General features: G+C 37.5%; 1 protein-coding gene across 4 annotated transcripts in view; it reads right to left on the minus strand.

Annotated features, from left to right (window-relative positions):
• Positions 1-12192, minus strand: part of LOC124615314 (TBC1 domain family member 31) — a 282280-nt gene that overhangs the window by 169755 nt on the left and 100333 nt on the right. For all 4 annotated transcript variants that reach the window (XM_047143109.1, XM_047143107.1, XM_047143108.1 and 1 more), the window contains exon 8: positions 3229-3325. In XM_047143109.1, the coding sequence (XP_046999065.1) occupies positions 3229-3325 (97 nt within the window). The remainder of the gene's footprint in view (positions 1-3228; positions 3326-12192) is intronic.

The following is a 12192-nucleotide window of genomic DNA, read 5'->3' on the forward strand; positions in this document are numbered from 1 at the left end:
ACAGAAGGCATAGCTGACTGGATTCTTTGGTTGGTTCTTTATTTATTCATCTCATAATACCGCCCATGTAAAGTGACACTTAAAAAATTAAGATGTTCTTCTCCATTGTGTATATATACACAAATCAGCAGTCTAATCATAAGAGGCAATGTGAAAGGAAAGAACACTGGAGTGCACTAGGTCCCTGAATAAAGACCCGTTGCTACATTCAGTGATTTATTTGGTGTACTTATCAATACACAGTGAAACCTCTCAAGAAGACCACCCCTTTAAGCCATCCCACTCTCTAAGAAAACATATTTTTAAGGAATGGAAATAAACTTCCATAAGATCAATGCATCTTTATACCCTTAAGATGACCACCCCTTTTCCCGACCAACGATCACTCTTTAACTAACAATGTTCTCCCTTTAAGATGACCATGAACTTTCATAGACGAGAGAATGGCATTACTGTATGGTTTCTCACTGACAATGTGACACAACAATCACTAAAATTTCACTGTCATTTGTACTTCTAATAGCAAGCAGTTCTGATTTTTCCTCTGGAGTGAACAGGCATGGCTAATTCAAATAACAGAAAACTTGCTGTTCTTTCATTAGAAAAGCGAATTTCTGCTACTAAAGAGAGTGCAAAAGAAAACTCTCAATGTCATTTAGCAAGTGAATTTGATTGTCGAATAAGTCAAATACTGAATACAACTGCAAATCATGGTAGATAAGTTAGGGAATGGGAAGAAAACATCAACAAAAATTCAAAGAAAAGATGGCGGCAACCATTTGAAGATATTAATACTGCTCTTTCAGAGTGGTTTAATAGAACATGTGCCAAAGGATTGCCCATTAGTGGACCAATGCAACAAGAAAAAGCTCTTACATTTGCTTCTGATCTTGGAATTCCTAATTTCAATGCAAGAAATGGCTGGCTGGACCAATTTTGTGTTTGACATGGGACTGTTTTCCGACCACTCTGTGGAGAAAGTGTAGAAGTTAATCAAAATGTTGTATCCCTCTGGAAGTTGAGACTCTCTGTAATTGCAAGTGCTTATTGTGATAGTGACACTTACAACATGGCTGAAATTGGTCCATTTTTTAAAGCTATTCCAGACAAAACACTAACTGTGAAGGGTGATGAGTGCAAAGGTGGCAAAATGGCGAAACAAAGATTAACGATTGGTCTTAGTGCTACCCTTTGAAGTGAAAAAGAAGAACCACTAGTGATACATACAGCAAATCATCCACGGTGCTTCAAAAACAATGATATTTCCTTGCTGTGTGTCTCTTGGCATGCAAATAAAAATGCACGGATGACGAGTGACATTTTTCATTCTTGGCTGAATAGCGTAAATTCAAAAATACATGACAGTGTTCATCTCACTGAACTTTTGCTTGTTACCGTGAGCTTCTTGAGCAATTTGTTACGATGAGCTTCTTGAGCAATTCTGGGGAGCATTTACCTCATCACAGTATGATGTATTACTGAGTAACAAAACAAAAACAAATTCATCTGTGATTTTCTTTGTCCAAATTGGCAAGGATCTTGCTGCTCATGAACTGCTGTTCTACAAGCACTGTACTTACAGACAAAAAACAGCATGCAATGGTTTAACAGATCAGACTCTATGCTCTTGGTAGCCAATCAGAATGAAAGTGGTAGTTTCTTAGCTCTAAGGCACAGACTAGTTTTTGAATTAGTTCTTTATGGATGCTTTGTTGTCTAATGCTTGAATGATGCTCTGTGTCCAGGATAGTAAGATACGACAGGTTGGCTGATTCATAAACCACATAACCATGACACAGGTAAGACTGAGCAGAGAATGGTATTGGTACTGCAAATTCCACTGCTCAAGCAACTGAGAATGCTTAGGGACATCATAGGTCTTTTAAGTCTGTAGGCTTCTGCAACCATGGTCAGTTAAAATAAAAGCTTTTTGGATACATTGTCATCTAATATTGTAAAACAAATACTACTGGACAGTCACTGAGATGCACACACAAGAGAGAAAGTGATTTTAATAGCTCCTGGAAGAAATACTTTGATGAGCAAGAGTACACCTGAGAGAGAGAGAGAGAGAGAGAGAGAGAGAGAGAGAGAGAGACTATTTGTACTCTCTCTCATCAAAGGATGTCTTCCGAAAGCTAGGAAAGATTTCATTCCCTTTTCTGTGCCTCTTGGCTATTCATGGGATCAGTTACGTTAATGCAATGGAATTTGAGACTAGATTTCTTGATTAATATTCTCAGGAAATCAGTTTAGTACTATGTTCATTTCAGGGTGGCCAGTTGACAAATTTATCACTATCATCTGGCAACTTCTTGCAAAGGATTCATCAGTGCGATTCACCAAGAAAACCTGTATGTTCATTAAGGGGATTTCTTCCTCTGTCTCCTGATTGTTGCATTCAGTCAATAAGGAACACTGTGGATACTACAGTAATCCAAATGATTGACACACATGGTACTTCGTTGAGGAACAGTGTTTTCTCTAATGACTTGACCAGAGTACATATTACCGACAACATATCTGAGAAAGCACTCTGAAAGTAAGGAATACAATAGCTTTGGGGAATATCCAAGTAAATTCTAACTATGAAACAGTCAAAGGATGTGCCTCAATGTTGCATCATAGACCTTATATGTCAACAAAGGACAGTTGTGAGTATTGCAGCATCCATTAGGTGCAGGGTGCTACTTGTCCATAGCTACCTGAGTGCATACTGGAAGGAACAGGTGAATCTGCTGGTCCTCAGAAAACAAACATGGCATCACTTCAGATCCTTGGTCTCCTCTCTGCAGTTACTGTGATATTATGGCAGCTATCTGTTACCCTTCTCTGGTTTCAAAACAGGAGACATTACTGCCAATTTCCATGAGCATGGCTACTTTCCAACAACCAGATTCAACACAAAATTTTAATCAAGAAAGTTTTTGAATATAGATGCAAAATTAATAATATGTCATAATGAGTATGGTTAGGAATTGGAGCTGCATTTTGTGCCTCGGACAAGGTACTTGCCACACAGAAACAGCCGGTGTATGTATGCCCTTTGGTTGGCGGGATTGAATATTGATCCCTGTGCCCCTATGTAACTTGACTGTATGAACATTACACTTGGCAGATATCATTCTCTAATAATGAGAAATGTATCACTTGTTTTGGCAATATATAACATCAAGCAGCATTTGTTGTGCACTATCTAACATGGAAACATACAGTCAATTAACTTACGTATACCATCCTCTGGGCTAATAACGCTCTGCAGAAACATTGTTGAGTCAATGTCAAAGAAGTGAATTGTACATCGACTGGAAAGTAAGCACAATATCTGAAACAAATCATTGAAGACAAAGTTTGCAACACATTTTAAAAAAGTTTGAATTCTTTATACTTTCTAAACAACAGTATTCAAGAACAGGCACTGCCAACAGTATTTAAGAATATAATCAGTACAAGTCAGGAAATATATGCAACAGAAAAGTGCAACAACAGTTAAACAATTTTGTAAAACAATGAGAAAAGTACCCGGCACTGCAACAGACGGTATGTTGCTCTTGTGTTACAAACTTCATATTATTGATCCTCTTGCACCTTATAAATTAGTCATCCTTATTGGTGAACATTGTTTCCAATCTTACTTATACTGGTGGAATGTTTCCTAGAGAGTTCTTTCTCTCACGAAACATGAGGATTAGAGTTTAAAACACATGGACACAGAAAAGCTGGGGCTGGGGAAGGAAATCAGTGGTGGTCTTTCCCAATGAGACCAGCATATTTTTTGATAGCACAATTTGTTATTGACACATTTTGTACGTGTTAGGCATGATGTCTTCATTACATAATTTTGAGTTCAAGAAACAGATAAAGTCAACTAGATCCAATCTGACGCAGGTGAACTGGGCGTGACAGATAACTGTGAATCAGCAGCAGTCCCACTCATGCGTCTGTGTAGTGCTTAAAGGGTCTGGTATACAATGAGTAGATGTCTTTTCCTCACACCACTGTTTACATTTTTCTTTTGTGTTGCTTTAAGACCTACAACACACAGAATAACATAACAACTAGCATCTTATCATTTCATTAGTAATCTTCTCTGCAGTTCATCTTCTTCCTCTTGTATTTGTCTGGTTTTTCTGTCAAAATGTTTCTTTTGAAGAAAGGAGGAAAGATCTCACACAATGTCTAGTTATTCAATGTAATATGATAGCAACCGAATTCTGTGAGATTGCAGTGAAATTTACCAATAATCCGTGGTACTGAAATGGTCACATGCTAAATCAGAACAAAGTAAAGAAAAATTTTCTCTTGTTTTTGCATAAGAGCATGACCTCTCTCACTCTTGTTTTGTCTTTTCTCCACAAGGATGCCATATTGAACAGATATGCTGTGTAAGTTCTGTTTAAAAGATATAATTTGATCTGAAGGTAATTAAAGGAGATATCTGTTTAGAACTACCATAATTATTCTAAATCTACCTACTTCCACTGTGGATAATTATACTGCTACAGATGGGGACAAAAAGAGTTGGTTGATCATTGCGGAGAGAGGTAATGACTGAACGCGTAAGTTCACCATCTCAAGATGACATGTTATCCTCCTGTGAAACTACAAGGGTAAAGTAAAAAAAGACATCCCAATGCATCACTATTAATGAAATAAACAATGGTGGACATTTTTCATATTTTTCATAACTGAAACAATTTTTGACAATATAATTTAATTGGATAGATAAATCACTTCCTAGATCATCTGAAATCTGAGCCCATCCCACTCCAACCACACACCCCTCTTGTCACCACCGACGCCACCTCCCCCAAAACCAACATCCCCCACTGCTGCTGTGCATTTCCTCAGTCAGTGCCCATCTGATTCCAAAACTCGACATCCTTCCTACTCACCTTAGTCAACTTCATACTTATCAACCACTGCTTCACCTTTAAGGGGCAGACTTACAAACAGATCAGGGGTATGGCAATGGGAACCAGGATGGATCCTTCTTACGCCAGCCTTTTCATGGGTCACTTGGAGAGAGCTTTCTTGGGATCCATAAATCTTCAGCCCCTGGTTTGGTTTAGATACATTTGATGACATCTTTACCACATGGACTCATAGTGAGGCTCACCTGTTAAAATTCCTGTACTCTCTGAATACCTTCTCCCAATTAAATTTCACATGGTTCTATTCCAAATCCCACGCCACTTCCCTTGATGCTGATCTTGTCCTCACCGAAGGCCAGCTACACACTTCCGTCCACATTAACCTACAACAGTACTTACTTTTTGGTAATTGCCATCCTTTCCATGTCAAATGTTCCATCCCACACAGCCTTGGCATACGAGGCAAACATATTTGTTCAGATGCAGACTCTACAGCAATACACCACCATTCTCACCTCAGCCTTCACTGCACGTAACTACCCCACAAGCTTAGTTACACAGCAGATTTCCTGGGCCATCACATCCAATGCTGGTACTGCTGATCCTCCACAAAACAGCTTCAGAGCATACCATTGGTGATTCATATTATCCTGGTCTGGCATGTGTTAATCAGCTGCTTTGACAGGGCCATGACTTTCTAAAATCATATCCTGAAATGAGATCCATTCTGTCTGAAATTTTGCCCACCACATCTAGAATAGCTTTCTGATGCCCTCCCAATCTCCTCAATATTCTTGTCAGATCCTATGCTCCTGCACTAATCTCCCTACCCTATGGCTCCTTCCCCTGTGACCATCCCTGCTGCAAAACTTGCCATATGCACCCACCTAGCATGACCTATTATAGCCCTGTAACTGGCAAAACATATACTATCAAAGGGAGAGCTACCTGCGAAATGACACGTCATATACCAGCTATTATGCAAACACTGTTCGGCCTCCTAAATCAGCATGGCTACCACCAAATTATCAATTAGGATGAATGGGCATAGGCAGAGGGTGTATACTGACAACTTGCAATATCCTGTTGCAGAGCATGCTCTACAACATGACAGTCATGACTTAGGTGCCTGTTTCACCACACGTGCCATCTGGATTCTTCCCCCAGATACCAGTTTCCCAGAACTCCACAGGTGTGAACTAGCACTACAACATATCCTTGGTTCTCACCACTCACCTGGCCTTAATTTATGTTAATTTCTTCCGTCTCAGCATTTCTTCACAGTAGCTACTCTTTTCTTCACTCCATTTTAGTTTTCTACACCTTTCATTGTCTTTCCCGTCTATTTTTCACCACCCCCTCCCACCTCTGTTATGTATAATGCACTTAGTTTTTCACTCTTATTAACTCACACATGTTCTTTAAGCACTAATCTCTCTCTTGCATATTGCCTTGTCTTACACTTTTACGCTCTCAGGTTTTCAAATATCATCCAATGCAGTCCCCAACAATCAGTCTTTCCTTCAAATACCATGCAGTAAGTCTCCCCTGATCTGCAGTTCTGGGTGTCTTTCCCAAAATCTACACCTTTTCCTAGACCTTTCCAGTCCTTTTCCTTCACTCCTATTCCTTCCACTTCAACCCTTGTGCCTGAAGAAGGAGCCATTGGCTCCAAAAGCTTACCTAATTACAACCTTCTTTTACATGTGCGTTCTGCCGCTGCCTGGTGAGTAGATTTTTTTTATCAATCCAATTGAATTATTTTTTTCATAACTGAGGTGTACTGAATAAGAAGTACTTGATTGAGTCACATGCATGATCACACATTTTGTAATGTTACCTTATTGATGAATATGTTGTGTGGAACTACATAAAAAGTCTGCTAAATATCAATAAGTATAGGAACCACTGGATTACTGTCACCTATGGCAAGAGTATCTAGTGAAAGAAGACAGCTTGTGGTAGCTCAGCAGATTGATTTGACTTCAGAAAAGTTATCATATTTAAGCACAAAATCAAGAAATTGGAAAGAATGGTACTAAAACTTTAAGTCCACTGAAAACTCCCATCATGCTGGGATTTAAAAAAGAGTGAGTGAATCATGTGTGTGTGTGTGTGTGTGTGTGTGTGTGTGTGTGTGTGTGTGTGTGTGTGTGATGTGCACAAAGATGGATCTGTAGATGACAAACTTCAACAATTTTTGTCAATGATTTCATTATTAGAGAACATGATGGCAGCTTAATCTTGTACAAAAATTTGATACCATTATAATGAGACACCTTAAGATTATCAGATTCTGTTTATAACTGTGGAGGGAGGAGGGAAGTTGGAGGCAAATGTATTGGCAAGGAGGGGACAGAGGGTTAGTGGGAGACATGGAGAGTGAAGGAGCTAGGGGAAAAATAAATAAATGCAAGGTTTGAACAGGGGAAGAGTAGCTGAGAAAATGATGGACTAGGAAAAGAGGGGCAGGGGTAAAGGAGGTGGGGATATACAATGGGAAGGGGATTAGAAAAGCTATAAGCCAAGGTGAATGTGACAATGGAGGATATGTTGGAGAAATTGTTCTCACTTGTGTAGTTAAAAAAAGCTGATGTGGGAAGGAGTATCTAAATGGCACCAGCCACTGAATTAATTGATTTTGTGACATGCAACATGTTCAGCAACTAGTTGCCCAAGTCTGCAGTTTGCTGACTAATTGTCATTCCTACACAGAATGTTGCAGAAGAGTTGCAGTCTGCCTGCATGGAGGGCCACCACCAAACAGCAACAACTGAGAACTCTGCCAATCAGTTGCTGAACATGCTGCACATTACAACACCAACTACTTCAATGGCTGTTTCAGTACCCACACTATTTTGATCCTCCACTGCTCCATGCCTGTTCACTCCAACACTCACCCTCGTCTTACTCTCAGACTCAGCACCTCCCCCCCCCCCCCCCCTTCTTCTTCTTCTTCTTCTTCTTCAATCTTTCCTGTGGATGCCACCTTCCCAGTTCTCATTTTGCTTCTACTGCTGAGTTACATGTCTCCCATTCTACTCATATTCTACCATATTTATCACCCTCTCCTTGCCTCATACATCTTATCTCTTCTCAGTTGCCACATGTCTTATCACTCCACCCTCTCTTGTGAGCCTAGCAACATCTCAAAACAGACTGCTACTGCAGCCAGGAATAGGTCTATTTGGGCATCTGCGTAGTGGTGTTTGTGAGAATGGGTACTTATCCTTAAATAATAGCAGTGGCTTGAAAGCTATTTTTGTCTCTGTGCTATTATGTGTGCCTATCTGCCACAGATAAATCAGCTATAGGTGAGTGGTTACCTTTTGGGTCATTCCACGTCAAGTCACCCAGGCCTTGACACTAACCATGTCAGATTTTGATGAAACTTGGTACAATTACTTCTTTTATCATCCTGAAAGCACTTGTAAAATTTTTTTGCTCTATCTCTTATAGTTTTTTTTTTTTTTTTTGATAAATTTTTAGTTTTTAGATTTGGCGTTGTTTCAGCAGTCAGAAATCGTAACTTAAACGTGTCCTCACAACTAAAAAAAATTGTATATTAAAGAATACTCAAGATATCAGTATGAAATTTTGCAATAAGTTCGAAAATAAGTTTTTGCCTTCTCGGAGTAACAATGTACGCTTGGATTTTGTTTTGTTACTCCTGTGTTTTGAAGTAAAAAATTATTACAGTGTTAAATAGTGCTTGGATGGTATTTTATTAAGTTTATTCAAACTTTCAGTAAGTACTGTTACTTAGTTTACAGAGATTCTTTTCCAATGTCCTATAAAAGTAGCCAGAACAGTAATCAGACCAAAAGTGAAATCAGTATGTCAGATATTCAAAACTGTAGCGTAGGGTTATTTAAAAAATCTGTTTCCAAACAACCTACACACCTTCAAAAAGTTACAACTGGTATCTGAATTGAGTGAGGAAGAAAAAGATTTGATCCACTTACGATCTGGAATTAATCTGTGTGAATTTAAGAATATATGTTCACACCACAGCTACTACTTTTTAAATGTTATTGAAAAGTATCAAACAACATGTGTAGAACCACTAAAAAAACACAAAAAGCCCATCAAAAAATCGTTGAGAAGTGTAGGCTTGGATCTTTCTAAGCAATTACTGACAAAAAATATTAGCATAAAACATGGACAAAAGCTTTGCTCAACATGCTGTAACTTTTGTGACAAAAAATTAAGAGTTGCAAGTCAATGAAAGTGAAACAGATGATGAAGTCATGGTTGAATTAGAATCATTGGAATCCAGAAATGAATCCCTCATACAAACAAACATTGCTCTTGATAATTTAGGTTTAACACTGATAAAGCTTCATGGCTTGTCAGGACAAAGTAAAGGGTCTTATTTTAAAAGGAAGGTTAGCAGTATTGAAAAGACCAAAGGCGGTTTCAAAAGCATTAAAATATGATGCACCAAGTTCTGATGATGACGAAGAAGATACAAGAGTGGTTGAGAAAGCAAAGGATTTTGATGTAATGATTTCTCTTATGAAAGAGAAGATTTCATCTGTTGGGAGGTCTAGAAAAATCCAGATTCTGACCTTGGCTCCAGATTCTTGGAGTCGAAATAAAGTGATGAAAGAATTTAATGTAAGTGAGTACATGGTGCGACAAGCTAGAAAGCTAAAATCTGAAAAGGGTATTTTGGAAACTCCTGGTACAAAAAAGGTAAAACTCTTTCTAAAAATACAGTAAGACTTGTAACAGATTTTTATGTAAAGGATGAAAGTTCCAGAGTGCTACCTGGAACAAAAGACAAAGTAAGCGTTCAAAAAAATGTGTACATGCAAAAAAGACTCATTTTGTGTAACTTGAGAGAACTCTATTATTCTTTCAAATGGGAGACTCTCAAGGTAGAAGTAGGATTTTCAAAATTTTGTTTCTTGAGACCTAAATGGTGTATCCTTGCTGGTGCTGCAGGCACACACACTGTATGTGTTTGCAGTATCCACCAGAATGTTAAACTATTACTGGATGCTGTAAAAATTGAAGAATCTTATAAAGACCTAATTAAGATGCTTGTGTACAACACGGAAAACCAAAACTGCATGCTACATCATTGCGACAGCTGTCCTGCAAATACTGCACTAACTGAGTACTTAACTGAAAAACTAAGTGAAGATTATGATTTAGAAGAAGAAATTGTAATCAGTCAGTGGGTTAACACAGACAGGGCAGAAATGATCAAACAGTCTATCAGTGTTGAAGACTACATTTCTTTATTGGTTAGGTCATTGGAAAAGCTCACCCTGCACTCGTTTATAGCAAAATCCCAATCAGCAGCCTTTAAAAGATTGAAAGAAGGCCCACCACCCAAAACAGCAATTATTGTGATGGATTTCAGTGAAAATTATTCCTTTGTTATACAAAATGAGATCCAAAGTTACCACTGGAATAGAGGTGGTTGTACTCTACACCCAGTTGGAGTTTTTCTAAGAAATGAGGAAAACAATGTTTTTGTTTCCAACCACTGTTTTATTAGTGATGACCAAGAACATGACACTGGTTTTGTTAACTTTGTACAAAAAGAAATTACAAAGTGGCTGTCATTACATCATACTGACATCGACTCAGTTCACTACTTTACAGATGGTTGTGCTGGGCAGTACAAAAATAGAAACAGTTTTAAAAATTTGACTGAACACTTGAGAGACTTTAATTTGAAGGCCCAACACACTTTTTTTGCAACAAGTCATGGGAAGTCAATTTGTGATGGCCTAGGGGGAACTATTGAAAGAATTTTAAGGAAAGCCAGTCTACAGCTTTCAGACTAAGAACAAATAATGACAGCAATCGATGTGTACAAGTTTTGTGAGAAAAATATTGAAAACATTCATTTTCACTTTATTGACAAAAAAGAAGCTGATTTGCTACGGTTAAAACTAGAAAAACGTTTTTCAGCAACCCGAACCATTCCTGGAACAAGAAGTTTTCATAACTTCAAACCACTTCCAGCAAACAACCTTGAAATTAGGACTACAGATAGTGTAAAACCCTCCTTAGTCTTTGCTTTCCATTCTTCTTCTGATTGGGTTCGTGATGAACCATCCATAAATAGCTATGTGGCTGCAAATTATGATGGTAACTGGTACTTTGGACTGGTAAAAACCATATTCAATGATGAAGAAGACGCAGAAATTCTATTTCTACATCCTTCAGGACCAGCTGCATCATTTTATTGGCCTGAAAGAGGAGATTCTTGCATAGTGCTTTTGGAGCACATAGTCTGTGTAGTAGACGCACCTCAATCAAGCGGCACTGGAAGAATGTATTACTTCAAAAAAGACTGCATCAAAAGAACTGAAAGCTCTTGGATGAAGTGGAAAAACAGTTTGAATCAGCATTAATGTTTATTAAAAAGACAAAATTACTCAAAAAATTCAATGTTTCAAGCAATCAGTTGGGTTATACATAAGTGTCGTAAGTACACTATCTTTGTACATAATTCTAATGTAATCTACTATAATTAATAAACATGTTAAAAAGCCATCATTATTTTTGTTTTATCAAATAGCCTATATGTTTAAGAGTAAATTAAAACAAATTTGAGCATTCTATCAGGTTTGAGACTCTAGATATTGCAATTCTTATCAAACAAAACATCCGTTAAAAAAAAAAAAAAAAAAAAAAAAAAAAAAAAAAAAAAAAAAAAAAAAAAAAAAAAAAAAACCACACATATATATTTTTTTTTCACAGAAAATATTAATATATTTTAATAGTATCATTTTTATCTTCAAATATGTATAATCAATAAACTTGCTGCAAAAATTCATGATGTTATCTAAAAGAGTTTTTAATATAAACAATTTTAAAGTTTTGAATACAAATTAAATTTACCATTTCCGAAGGTTCGGAAAACGCAAAACATAAAACTTTAAAAATTTATAAAAAAAAAAACCTATAAGAGATACAGCAAGAAAAATTGCAGGTGTTGTCAGGATGGTCTTAGATCCATTTGAGCCAAATTTCATGAAAATCTAAGGAGGTGGGTGTAAAATTTATTTTTTATTGGGTGATTTGATATGGAATGACCCTTTTGTTATTTGTGTTTATGTGTTCATCCTGGAGTTTCCATTATCATAACACATTTTAATTTCATACACATTGGCTATTATCAAGCCATAAATGACCCTGACTCTGTGTAATTGTGCTCTATTTTTTGGCCCCACAAATCTCTGTTTTCGTTCCACATCTGCTGTTCCTACTTCAACCTCGTGATGCCCGAGTCTCAAGATATAAAGAGCAGTAAACTGGCCTCTGCAATATCGTAACCATTGCTGTGAACCTT

This window comes from Schistocerca americana, chromosome 5 (genome assembly GCF_021461395.2).
Source record: "Schistocerca americana isolate TAMUIC-IGC-003095 chromosome 5, iqSchAmer2.1, whole genome shotgun sequence".
NCBI classification, from domain to species: Eukaryota; Metazoa; Arthropoda; class Insecta; order Orthoptera; family Acrididae; genus Schistocerca; species Schistocerca americana.